The 14,456-nt window shown below is 35.7% G+C and overlaps 1 protein-coding gene across 5 annotated transcripts in view; it reads right to left on the bottom strand.

Annotated features, from left to right (window-relative positions):
- LOC123549404 (uncharacterized) overlaps positions 1-14,456 on the bottom strand; it is a 212,635-nt gene that overhangs the window by 143,572 nt on the left and 54,607 nt on the right. For 2 of the 5 annotated variants that reach the window (XM_053545407.1, XM_053545406.1), the window contains exons 22-26: positions 11,770-11,889; positions 10,419-10,538; positions 9,124-9,243; positions 6,627-6,674; positions 355-465 (exon numbers count right to left, since the gene is read on the bottom strand). In XM_053545407.1, coding sequence (XP_053401382.1) covers positions 355-465; positions 6,627-6,674; positions 9,124-9,243; positions 10,419-10,538; positions 11,770-11,889 — 519 coding nt within the window. The remainder of the gene's footprint in view (positions 1-354; positions 466-6,626; positions 6,675-9,123; positions 9,244-10,418; positions 10,539-11,769; positions 11,890-14,456) is intronic. The other 3 variants (XM_053545410.1, XM_053545408.1, XM_053545411.1) reach the window with 3 other exon arrangements.

Genomic DNA, 14,456 nt, shown 5'->3' on the forward strand with positions numbered 1-14,456 from the left:
CTTTGCAACCAGTGCAGACCAAAATCACTTGCACGTTTGTGCAGGCTGATTGCGGTATCCACTGTTCACTTTTCAGTCAGTAAATTTTCAGTGAACATCCCTTCGAATTAGAAATTGCATTGCAAAAATTAAAAGAAAGACCAGTCAATTTTAGAAATTCAGAAGGGTAAAGGTTAAGCAAACAATTTTATTTATTTTGCCATTTCCAAATTATATATCGAAAATCATGTACATGTATTTCGAACCCATGCCCTAATACTTCTTTTTATCAAAACAGAGGCATTATTAACTTCAAATTGTTGTAAAAATGAACATGAATGTTTAATAATTTAAAGGAAATTAAAATTGACCTACCACAACCTTTTTCGTCCGATCCGTCATCACAATCAACATAATAAATGTCACAAAGATAGGAGGAAGGAATACATTGACCGTCCGCACACTGATACTGGTCAGCTCTACACGCTATAAATATTCATAAATCAAAACATAGAAAACATCTGTCCAACAAGATGTACAGAATTCCACATTGCATTCATAAAGCTATATTGACTGTTTCTGCAGTTTATCAGAAGAGTATACACGTCTTAACAGAGATTCTTGCGTTAATGCTCTGTTTAAACACTATTTATATATGCACGCTGCAAGACTAAAAGTAGTAAGGCCCTATGCCTCAAATGGAAATGGCGTATTCACATTGGCCAAAGTTTTCGCAGAAGCGGTGGTTCCAACGCCGCGATGGTGGAGGATTCGTCGCAGAAGCGATGGATAAATACGGCCGGCTGACTTCGTTAAGGCTGCCATCGGTAAGTTTTCTATTTAGTTTATTGAGTTTATCACGTTTGACTGAAAATAACCAGCGAGACTGGAGCCCACATGGTGGTAGTTTTACCAAAACAGCAGTCTCGCGTCAGACTGTACAGAAGTGTTAAGTAACACATTAATGACAAAGAATTGCACTGAAAAGTGTTTGTGGCTGGAAGAATACACATGTGGGCTCCTGTCTCACTGGTTGTTTTCAGTAAAACATGAAAAACTCATTAGAAAACTTAACGATGGCAACGTAAATGAAGTCAGTCGGCCATATTTATCCACCGCTTCAGCGACGAATTCTCAACCGCCGCGGCGTTGGAACCACCGCTTCTGCGAAAGCTAAGGCCAGTGTGATTAGATCGGAAAATAAAATATTTGGTGTGAAGGGGTCGCCTTAGTAAGAAGTAATACTGAAAACGCAATAAACTATAAATAAAAAAGGATATCAACCTTAAAAATTAAATGAGGGATCATATAAAGGAATAACAAACGTAAGTTACTGAAAATAAATTAGGAGTGGGAGACAGGAAGGATGGGTTTCAAGAAGAAAATAAAAGGAGACAGTAAAAGACATGGGAGTGAGAGGGTGTAATGCGAGGATTGTTGAACTAACATTAAGCCAGTTTATATTACTTCTACAAGCACAAGAATTCGCCAGCATACAGAGGTTCAAGAGACATACCCACACTAGATATCAGGTTACCCTGACGCCCATCTGACCAAAAAACCCATCTGGAAAAATAAAACCCTTGTAAATAGGTGGGTAGAGTTTTTCTTTAATTTTATTGATATGAAGCCAATCCTTGAAAGACATGGCTTACATTTCTAATTTTTGAGAGAACGATTGTTATATTTATAAAAATTCTCAAACAATTTTCAGTCTGAATAGTCTGACAAAATTCGAAAGTTTTACACAAATGTCTTTCTTACGGTTGAAAAAATATGACTGTCGAAAAAATGGCCGGTAATACCCCGGTACACTTGCTGAACTCAGTTGTTGACGTTAATGGACAATCCATTAACTCAAATGTCAATATGCATATCTTTGTATGTCAAACTTATGATTGACAGTGATCTTACCCAAACCTAATCAATCATGAAAGTGACATTGTTTCATTTCAAGTCGCTTTGTCAAATATGACTCTTCCTTCGCACCTGATTAAATGTTTTATTAAACACTCGCGTTATTGCCATTTCTTCACCATAAGAAATTTTGTTCAGTAAGTTAGATTTATAGCCACATCGACATATTTAAATTGCATGGTGACATTTCTAGCTTTTGACAGTGGATGAAGACCCCATGTGTCCTTCCGGGCGACTGTAGAATTACTTTTACCATGTAATGGTTTTTCAAGTGTTAATGATTGCTTCTGGTAGTCAATCCTTTGAATATCTTTGAATATAAATTGTGTCTAATATATAATGTCATCCATTTAATATTAAAATTTAAATCATGTATGTGCTAATATGAAAGGATCGTATCTTAAATGCATTTCTATCTTACACATTGTTATTTCCTCTGAGAACCTTTTTCTATACTTTAACTCTTCGTTTGAGTGAACGTGCAGCAAATGATACATATAATCTCGTTGTATGTTTTATGAAGAACTAGTAGTTATAGAGTAATTAATTATGGTCCTTTTACCAGAGACCGATCCTCGTTCACCCCTGTAGGTGTTAGACTTCTTTTATTAGCTCACCTGTCACAGAGTGACAAGGTGAGCTTTTGTGATCACCCTTCGTCCGTCGTCCGTCGTCAGTCCGTGCGTCCGTCCGTGCGTGCGTCCGTGCGTCAATTTCTTGTCTGCACGATAAAGGTTTCATTTATGATTTTATTTTAACCAAACTTGCAAACAACTTGTATCACCATAAGATCTCGGTTCCTTTCTTGAACTGGCCAGATCCCATTATGGGTTCCAGAGTTATGGCCCCTAAAAGGGCCAAAATTAGCTATTTTGACCATGTCTGCACAATAGCAGCTTTATTTATGATTTGATTTTTACCAAACTGGCACACAACTTGTATCACCATAAGATCTTGTTTCCTTTCTTGAACTGGCCAGATTCCATGATGGGTTCCAGAGTTATGGCCCCTTAAAGGTCCAAAATTGGCTATTTTGGTTTTTGCAACCATATAGAGACTTCTTTTATGGTTTTATTTGATACAAACTTCCAAAATATCTTCAACAACAGTAAATCTTGGATTCCATGACAAATCAGATCCAATCGTAGGTTCCAGAGTTATTTTATATCTGATTACCTCCCCTGATTGTAATCAAAATGAATTTATATTAGTAAGTACTTATAGGACTTATTTGAAATTTCATTATTGTTATGAGTTGGACTGAGACAATCAGGGTAGATAACTATTGACTGATTTTATGTCAAATTACCTCCCTTTATTTCAAATTAAAATGGGTATATCTCCGTAACTAATGAAGATACTGATCTGAAATTTCATTTATGTCAACAGATTTATTTGGCAGATCCTTCTTTTGTTCACTTACAAAATTTTTTTTTTAATTACTTCCCTTTTACGTTACTATAAATAGCTTATTTCTAGTAACTTTTTTATTTTTGGCCATAGGGAAAAACCGAGACCACTTTTCTGTGGTACAACATGGATGGTACCTACAATTTTTAGGTGTATTTTGACATATCTATATCTTGTAAGAATTTTTTTTTTGGTTAAATTTCTTCCCTTTGTTGTTCCTGTCCTTTGGACTTAGATATTTTTTCTGAGGGCCTTCTTGTCCTCAGGTGCAATGATAACAGGTGAGCGATATAGGGCCGTCATGGCCCTCTTGTTTTTATTTTGTTATCATGTCATCATATGAAAGGGATAGAATACTTGCAACACTTATATTACACTGTTCTGGAACGATGAACTCAAATATTTTAGTTCTTTATCCACATTTTCCCATTTTAAAGTTCAACTATTTCTCCTTATGCCTTGTCATGTTTTAACTATGAGTGATGCACACTCTCATTTAACCCTTCAAGCACTTCTGACTGTCTGCACACAATATCCTGGCTACATAATAGTATTAAGATATGATTTATACAGCACTGAACAAATTTTGAAACATGAATTCATTTATTACAAGAACCAAATGACCAAACTCTTAAGATCATTGCTTAGCAATACTTAGCAATACTTGTATACTTAATATTTTTATTTAAAAATAAATAAATAAAAAGTTCCACAGGAAAGGCCGCATCCAAACAAGTTGCACTTAATCAATTGTAATACAAAATCTGACCTGGACAAGAAATATTGCTAATAAATTTTCTATCTTTGGATTGATGTGAAGTGGTCCATGCATATAGAAATTATGAGTCCGAACATGAAATATTCATACTAACATGCAGCCCTATGTAACAAAGTTTGAGCCAAACATCAGTCCATGGATGTTTAAGTTATAGCCCCGATAAGAATTTGTGGACGGACGAAACGACGGACGTCACCAAGCAAACTCTTAGCCAGTAACTCAGAAAAAGACTGATAATGGAACCAATATGACATAAAGGGATCATAATCATACAGTATCCGAATAAGGCTACCCGTATCAGACAAACAGCAGCATGTAAATGCATGCAACCAGCTGTTTAGATAAGTAAAAAACGTTATAACTAAACTATACACAAAATAAAGACGAAGTAAATTGAAGAACAAAGCACAAATAGGTTAAAAAGATATAAAACATTCATAAAAAGGGGCACAGCAGAACTGTTTGAAAAACGAAAATAAAAATATGTAAGTCACATAAAGTCACCATTTTAGCGACTTACCCACACATTGTGATTTGTGATTTTTGAAGTCATTTTTCACCAAAAAAGCAAAATGTCACCATCGTTTTATATATGTAAATAAATTTCATGGTGAATCAGTTTCTAGTTTCAAGGATTACGGAAATATTAGAGTTTTCACAGTTTTTCTCATGCACGTTAATAAACTGTTGTAACGGTTTACTTTTTGCAAACATTGATAAGTGTGAACGAGAGAGGGGACAGTAGTTTTAGACACTATCTTCACGTGGACAGCAAATCAAAACGCGCATGCGTATATTTTGCTTCTATCAATAATAGAGCACACACGTAAGTATAGGTTATATAGCAGTAATTCGGTGTGTGGTGTAGTCGAAAGAAGTCTCTAATCAATACATCCTAATTTTCCCATTTTTTCGCGCATATGCGCTAACACCGGACGCTAAATGGGCATTATTTTCACATGTTTTCGAGTTGTTTACTTGAAAACGAAAGTAGAGTGTTTATTCTGCGGACCGCTTTCTGAAAATTTTGCGACAATATGAGGATACCTAACTTCAGTTAACTTGTTCAACTGCAGACTATTCAACACACCTTTTACTTTTCGTTTTCTTGAAGCAAATGTATGGATACCTTGCGGAAAATAGGTCAACGACGGATAGAAAATTGAGAAACTGTATCACAATTGATCTAAATTAGCTGAATTCTATATGAAATAAAGACAATTTCTTTTATTGGTACATAGCTTATAAGAATTTTACAGTGCTATGGCATTTTGTAGCAATATGTAAATTGGTTGGTTATTGGTCATATATTCATTTTGTAATGATAGTTTTGACGGTTCAAATCTTGCATCAGGCCAACATTTTTTTTGTTTGCATTACAGACTTTGTGGAAGTTTTCTCTTGTTTCTGTTTTATTGTTTTGTTCTTATTTTCGTATAAAATTGGTAGTATCTTTAAATAGCACAGTAGTACTAAATTTGTTATCAAGCAGCACTACCAGGGTAGTCGGATAATGGTGTAAATAAAGAATCCTCCACTTTTCCCTTTCAAAGTGTTAATTTTTTTTTTACGAATTCTCATTCATCAGATGTTCGACATGATTCTTTATATAATCCAGGTCTGTTTTTATTTCATTTGGGGCCTGTACCCGACATAGTGGTAGCATTTTCAAGGAGATTCTTTACTTTTAAAGAAATAAAAACAAACCAAATTTCACACTTGTTCACATCGACATTTTGGATGTCAGTTCGGAAGATACTGCGTAGTGTTGACCATTCAGAAAAAAAAATTCTCTTAGAAGACACATGACCCTTAATTTTGTTGGTGTTCTTTTATGGTTCTTTTATGGTTTATAGGTAATTAAAGAATATAAGCTGGAAATCCTTTTTAAAAATTGGCCTGGCTATCAGGCTATGTGTTGATGTTAATTTTGTATAGAACATATTGTAATTTGTTTCGAACTGTGCGTTCAATATGTTATGTTATTCCGTATGTAGTTCCGTAACCGCTGGTTATTTAAGATGCGGTCTTCGGCACATTATAGAGCAATATATTGGAAACACAATGCTATATAAATTATAAAAATCGGCCTGTTCAAAGTACATAGTTTTGTGCCAGTACACGTTCAAACTGTGTTTCGCTATACATTGTATTGGCAGTGTAAACTCAGCAACTACAAATACTACAACTTAAGCATGATTGGCCTGATACATCATTTTCTGTGAGGTAAGAATGTGCAAAACAATACTAGCAGTCATTGATATAGGATGAAAAATGTTTTGTTTTGTTTTTGTTGGGTTTAACTTCCCTTCGGCATAATTAAAGGTATATGGCAACATCTCATGAATGCTTGTTACTGATAACAGGGAGGAGCGCATGAAGAGTAACGCAGTAATACCTGTAATTTGGAAATGTGCTATTGTGGTCAAACAGATTTTCATCACAGTCATATTAAACATCTGCAAAAATGAAAGATATTCTTAAAAAACAGAATACGGCTTTTATCGTAGTAAGATTAAGTACGTATGTGAAAGATACTCACGTGCTGGTGTTGTCGTAGACATTGTTGTTGTTGTCGTAGTTGTTTTGACTAGAAAATAATAAATCATTTCGATCTTTTAATTGTTTGGTAGTTTAATCATATGTAATGGTTATATGTAATTTAAATGCACACATTAGTAGTTATTATTAAATAAATATCATACCTTCCCAATTGGAAACAAAATTAAACAAGAGGGTCATGATGACCTCGAATCGCTCACTTGAGTAATATGAGCCACATGTTTCAACTGGCAATCTGACGCTAAAATATTAGAAAGTAGGTCAGTTGGTCACATTCGTGGTCATTGAAAGACAGTTTTAAGATTGGTGTGCAAAACTGTACCTGTCATCCAAATTTCAAGGCTGTATCTTAAAAAAAAACAAGAAAGAAGGTCAGTAGGTCAAGGTCACAGTAAAGTGACCCCTAATTGTTTGGGTCATTAGGTAATTATAACTAAACAGTTTAAGAAATATGATCTGATAATTTTTCTAAGTATTTGTTCTATATAACTCATAATTACAACAAGTGACCTCCAGGGCGGGGCCTCTTTTCACCCCAGAGGCATAATTTGAACAAACTTGATAGAGATCCACCAGGCATTGTTACATACCAAATATAAAATGCCTAGGCCTTGACCTTTCCGATAAGAAGATCTTTAATTTTGTTCCTATATAAGTCTAAGTTCAATTTATTACCCTCAGGGCAGGGCCTCTTTTTACCCTAGGGGCATAATAAGAATAATTTCGGTAGAGAAACACTAGGAAAGACAACATACTTAATATCAAAAGCATAGGCCTTTCAGTTTCAGGCAAGAAGATTTTTAAAGTTTTTTTTTCCTATATAAGTCTATGTCTGGGACAGGGCCTCTTTTCACACAAGGGGCATAATTTGAACAATTTTGGTAGAGGATCACAAGGCAATGCTACAAACAAAATATTAAAAGCCTAGGTCATGTGGTTTTAGACAAGAAGATTTTGAAATCTTTTTACTAATAATACTATATAATTCTACGTAAAACATGTCTCTTTTCACTTCAAGGGCACAATTTGAAGAATCTTGATAGAGGACCATAAGATGATGTCACATGCCAAATATCAAGAAACTTTTTTCTAATTTTTTCCTTTCGGTTGCCATGGCAACCAGATTTCTGCATGAAATTAAAATTTTGAACACTTTTGAAAGGGAACTACCCAAGGGTCATTCCTGTGAAGTTTGGTCTTATTCTGCCTAGTGGTTTTCAAGTAGACTTTTTTAGAAAATGTTATCGGACGCACGACAGGCGACGGACATTGAGCGGTCACAAAAGCTCACCATTGGCCTTTTGCTCAGGTCAGCTAAAAAGCCCACTATCGGTTCTACAACACGGATGTGGAAGATACTAGAAAAGTTAAAGGTGGTATGTCACATTTGAGCAAATATGTACGACATTTTGTTTTATTTTAGTAACATTCTGAACAGTGTTAATCAAGAAACGAAAGGACCTGTTTCATAGTAAGAACCAGAATTTAAAAAATTACTCCATTTATGTCAAAGTATCATAATGCGTACTTTTAATCTAGATTTTAATATAATTTCTAATTTAATTTTCTATTTTAAATTGGGAAATTTCAATAAGATGAATCAAAAGGCACTGTTACTTTGAAATTCATATTTTTTCCTATCCATCCTGGAAGCGCAACCAATATGTGTAAAGGAAGGCAATAAAACGTTTCTAAGGGCAATTCTAGAATAAACAGTAAGCGTGGAGGGGGTCGGACGGCAATCGAATATCTTACTGGCGGGCGGTTGGATCCAACGAAAAATCATATTTATGGGTGGTGGGGTCCATCAGAAATATGGGAGGTGGTCCTCACAAAAATCGTCTTTATGAGTGGTGGATGGCTTGATTGTAAAAATATATAATTAATGGCATTTTCTTCTCTCTTTAACTACAAGTCGCTACTTTACTGACCATGATACATGCACCGCAACTTTGACATAACTCAACTAAGAAATGTTTTCATTTTTTATTTCTGTTAATTAGATATTTTTTTTGTCTTTCCTGTTAAATTTGCAGACTTGGATCATATTGAAAGCGTCCTAAATCGCCGAAAGTATATGTCAATCATTTTCTGGAGTAAAAGAATCGTTTCACTAATTATTTACTGTATCTCGCGCATGTGTAGAAGTCAAGAAATCCGTGGACACCGATTGATTTTTCTTTTTTCCCCGACTGTCATTCGCACTCGTATAATCTAAATGGCACGTATTGCGTACGAATAATTGTTTGTTATGCCAGGTAAAGATATATACCATTTCCACCCACCAAAAAACTGAGCTGTGAAAAGAAATAGAATGCAGTTTTGATTACATACTTTTCATACGAATTAGATTTGATTTTTATTTAGTCATGTGTGGTGCCATGCAACATTTACCTTGTTGACGCATCATAAAGCCCATATATATATATTTGTCATTTCGTATCAAATCACAATATAGCCATCATATCATACCATACCTGCATCACATTTCGGCCCCGTCCATCCTTCGGAACAAGAACAGGTATAACTTCCGTCATTATTCGTACATGTGGCACCGTTCAGGCACGGGGATGTGTTAAGCTGACACTCATCAATATCTAAAAATAATCACGTAATTTCGAAAGGGGGTTATGTTTTGCTGCGTCGATTTATAAAATTGAATCCCAGTGAACGAATGCATTTCAATTCATTACCGGTTCCAACTTAAAAAGGATGCCTTTATTTAATCCACGTAACTTCATGACAAGGAAATATGAAATAAATTATTTCGATTAAAACCTTGTCTTATCAATGAAATTTTTACACATGATTGAAAAATGAACATTTTTTAAACTGTTCAGGAAAGAAATAATGCTTCATTCAATTTGATTCGCCAGTAAACATGTTAAGGTAGTTCTGCACTTTCAGATAAAATGTTCTTCTACAATCATGTTGAATTTCATTAAATCCTAATTTTTCAAACTTTAAAATATAATTACAAAATTGGACAAATAAGAATACATACATGCATATGGTTGTGTGTTTGCTAGACTGATTTGAAATTTTTTGACCTAACACAAGTTTTCATAATGGGAGTCTATGGGAAAATAACAATTTGGTTGAAACATTTATTTGCGAATCGTTTGTTAACTATGTAGATTTTAATTAATAAATGAGCATATATTGACTTATATAACGCAAAAAGATGTATGGACATTTATTTGAGTTATTCAACGTGCCAACAAATTTTGATATCATTTTATCCTCTTCTTACAAATTTACTAACGGGATGCCATTAATTAATAAAATGATTTCCACTTCCGTAATTCGAGTTAATCAAATAGTCTTTTTTTCTCTTTTCTCATCCTGTTGAATTTGCAGACTGGGTCATGTTGATAGCTTCCTTAATCGCTGAAAGTATTATATATGTCAATCAACATTTTCTGATGTAACAGAATTGTGTTTACAATCATTTTCTATATCTCGCACATGTGTAGAAGTCAATAAAATCCGTGGACAGTCGCTGGACACCGACTGATCTTTCCTTTCTCCCGCCTTTCATTCAGACTCGTTTAATCTAAACAACTGTTGTTATGCTGCGTAATGATATATACCAGTTATATGCACCAAACATCTGAACTGGGAAAAGAAATAGGATACAGTTTTGATTTCATACTTTTCGTATGAATAAGATCTGATTTTTGGAATTTAGTCATGTGTGGTGACATGCAACCGATATCTTGTTGACGCATCATTAAGCCCATATCATCATAGCCATCATATCGTACTTTACCTGTATCACATTGCGGCCCCGTCCAACCTTCGGAACAAGAACAGGTATAACTTCCTTCATTATCCGTACATGTGGCACCGTTCAGGCAAGGGGATGGGTTAAGCTGACACTCGTCAATATCTAAAAGTAATCACATGAATACAGAAAAGAGGTTATTTTTTTTGCTGCGTCGATCCATAAAATTATATCCCAATGAATGAATACTATTCAATTCATTACCGGTACCAACCAAAAAACGATGCTTTTACTAAATCAACGAAAGTTCATATCAAGGAAATATGAAACGAATGACTTGGATTTTAAAACGTTGTCTCGTCAATTGAATTTATTACACATGATTGAAAAACAAAACAAAAAAAACCCCTCTTTTTTGTTTAAGCTGTTCAGGAAAGAAATTATACTTCAGTCAATGCTGATTTGCCAGTTAACATGTCAAAGTAGTTCTGCATTTTGAGATAAAAAATGTTCTTCTACAATCATGTTGAATTTCACTTAATCCTTATTTTTCGAACTTCAAAATATACTTACAAAATAAGACAAAATAAAAACATATGGTTGTGTATTTGCAAGACTGATTTGAAAAATTTTGACCTCAGACAAGTTTTCATAATGTATGCATGTCTATGGGAAAATAACAATTTGGTTAAAACATTTTTTTTTGCGAATTGTTTCTTAACGATGCAGATTTTAATTAATGAATAAGCATATGTTCAATAATATGATGCAATAAGATGTAAAGATATTGTTTTGAGTTATTCAACGTGTCAACAAATTTTGATATCATTTTATCTTCTTGTTACAAATTTACTAACGGGATGCCATTAATTCAATAAATGATTTACATTTCCGTTAGCCAAGTTAATTAAATATTTTTTGTCTCTTGTCTTCCTGCTGAATTTGCAGACTTGGATAATGTTGATAGCGTCCTTAATCGCCGAAAGTATATGTCAATCAACATTTGTTTGATGTAATAGAATCATGTCACCAATTATTGACTGCATCCTGCGCATGTGTAGAAGTCAATAAAATCCGTGGACACCGATTGAGTTTTCATTTTTCCCGCCTTTCATTCGCATTCGTATTATCTGACTGCCACATGAAGCGTATAAACAATTGTTTGTTATGCCACGTAATGACATATACCAGTTATACGTATAAGAAAACGAAAAGAAATAAAATGTAGTTTTGATTTCATACTTTTCATAAAATCATATGAATTAGATTTGATTTTTTATTTAGTTCCGTTTGATGCTTTACAACCTATACTTTGTTGGCGCATCATAAAGTCAAAATATATATTTTTTATTTCATATATTTAATATCACATCATAGCCATCATATAGTACCATACCTGTATCACATTTGGGCCCCGTCCAACCTTCGGAACAAGAACAGGTATAATTTCCGTCATTATCCATACATGTGGCACCGTTCAGGCATGGAGATGGGTTAAGCTGACACTCGTCAATATCTAAAAATAATCACAAAAATTAGAAAAGAGGTTAATTTTGTTGCTGCGTCGTTCCATAAAATAGAATCCCAATGAATTAATACATTTCAATTCATTATCGGTACCCACGAGAAAAAGATGCTTTTACTAAATCTAAGAAACTCCATGTCAAGGAAATGAGAAATGAAAATTTTTAGACTAAACCTTGTCTTATCTATGAAAATGTTTTTACATGACTCAAAAACATTTTTTTTATTTAAACTGTCCAGGGAAGAAATCATAATTTAATCAATGATAATTTTCCAGTCAACATGTTAAGGTAGTTCTGCACTTTCAGATAAAAATGTTCTTCTAATGTTGAATTTCATTAAATCCTAATTTTTCCTACCTTAAATTATACTCACAAAATTCGACAAATAAAACATATTGTTGTGTGTTTGCTACACTAATTTATAAAAATTTAACCAAACACAATTTTTCATAATGGGAGTCAATGGGAAAATTACAATATGGTTATTTTTTTTGTCAATTGTTTGTTAACGATGTAGACTTTAGTTAATCAATGAACAAATGTTCAATAATATGATGCAATAAGATGTAAAGATATTGTTATGAGTTATCTTCTTCTTCTTTCTTCTTGTCGTTCGCATCTACACTGTCAGACCAGTAGCCTCGATGAAACTTGTGGTTTGCCGAAGATCCTCAATGCCTCCATACAGTTTCTGGTGGATTGAGGTATCTATCGGCCAAGTCGCAACTCGCTCCTGGTCATGCCTTTTACATCTCTGAAGTATATGCTCCGCAGTCTGATCTTCTTCACCACATGGACAAGTTGGCGATGATGTCAGTCTGTATTTCTTGTACATGTGAGCATTGATCTTGTTGTGCCCTGAGCGGAGCCTGACCATCATCACTTGTTCAGACCGACCAAGGAGATGAAAAGCATCTTCCTCCATCCTTGGTCTCGTTAGTGCCTTGATGATGGTGACTTTCTCCTTGTAACTCACAGGTTCTGTTGGTTGTTCTGACTGAGCTCTAGCTTAGCCAGTTTTGTCTGCTGTTCATTGCCTGCAAGTCCACAATGAGATGGAATCCACTGAAGTGCTACTTTGCAGGTTATAATCAGGCTCTGCATTCTCCTGGCTAGCTGCGGAGCTTTATTGTTGATCAGAGCTTCCATGACAGACAGTGCATCTGTGAGAAAGACGACTGAGGAGCTTTCTTCTGCGAGTCTTCAACCATTGAGACGGCCTTCATGAGTGCTTCAGTCTCTGCCTTGTAATTGCTGCAGTGTTTTCCTGTGGCTGCATGTAGTGTTTCTCTCTTGCCAGATGGGTATTGAATGAAAACTCCTGCTCCTCCATCTTTGACGGCGCATGTGGCTGATCCGTCTGTATAGACATGAGTCCATAATTCCGGAGGATAGTCTTCATTGATCATAGCAAGTGTGAGGCTCTTCCGAATGCCTTCATCCTCTTGCTTCCCGCTGTCAAGACGAGGAACAGCAAGTCTCACAGTCACTGAGGACAGATCATTCGCTAGAGGGTTTATGATGTCTTCACTACCTAGGGGAGTATGCTCAGCTCAGTTTTGAACTCTCAGTTGAGTTGCTTTGCCTCATGTACGAAGCTGCTACGTTTGAGCCGATTCTTTGTGTAGCCATCTAGCTTGGCTTTCATGGGATGGTCTTGAAAAGACCTGAACTTCTTTGCTTGAAGCAGGACCTTTGCATGTCTTCGGTCTTGTAGCGGCTGTGTGCCTGTTAGCTTCTCCATGAAGGGAGATTGGTGTAGACTTGTAGCACCTGTCATGATCCGCAATGCTTGGTTCTGAACCTTGTCTAAAGCCTGTTGGTTAGTTTTGGCAGTAGTGGACCAGGCAGTTGGGATATACTCTAAATGGGGTCTCACTGTTCCCTGATATACTGTCTTGAGTATTTGCTCATTTGCTCCCCACGTTGTTCCAGCAAGTTTGGCATCATGGCAAGCTTCCTACGGGCCTTCCCTTCTGCTTGACTAATTGGGGCTTCCAGGTTAGCCGTTTGTCAAAGGTCACTCCAAGGTATTTTCCCTCGTCTGCTTAAATCAGCGAAGTATTTCCCATTTTGATTTTACCCGCCTCTGCTTTGACGACAGGGAGAATAGTGTGGTGGACGATTTCTCTGTATTGATCGATACACACCAATCTTCAGCCCAAGCTGAAAGCTTGTTGATGGCTTCTTGCATCCTGTATGTGGCTGTAGTGGCATTTTTCTTCCTTACACCATAACACCAGATCGTCAGCGTAGAGAGCAGCCTTAACTCCTTTCGGTAGTTCAGACACCAGATCATTGATGAAAAGCAAGAAGAGTGTAGGGGATAAGACTCCGTCTTGTGGGACACCATGACGCAACAGGAACTTCCTACTGCTGGCATGTTCTAAACTGACTCTTGCTCTCCTGTTGTGGAGGTATGACTTAATCCACCTCAGCATGTGACCTCCTTCTCCAGTCCTCATCGGCTTGATGAGGAGTCCATCAGTCCAGACTTTGTAAAACGCCCTCTGCAGATCAATCCATGCTGTAAGCATGACTTTCTGCTCTTGGAAGG

This window comes from Mercenaria mercenaria, chromosome 6 (assembly GCF_021730395.1).
Source record: "Mercenaria mercenaria strain notata chromosome 6, MADL_Memer_1, whole genome shotgun sequence".
Lineage (NCBI taxonomy): Eukaryota > Metazoa > Mollusca > Bivalvia > Venerida > Veneridae > Mercenaria > Mercenaria mercenaria.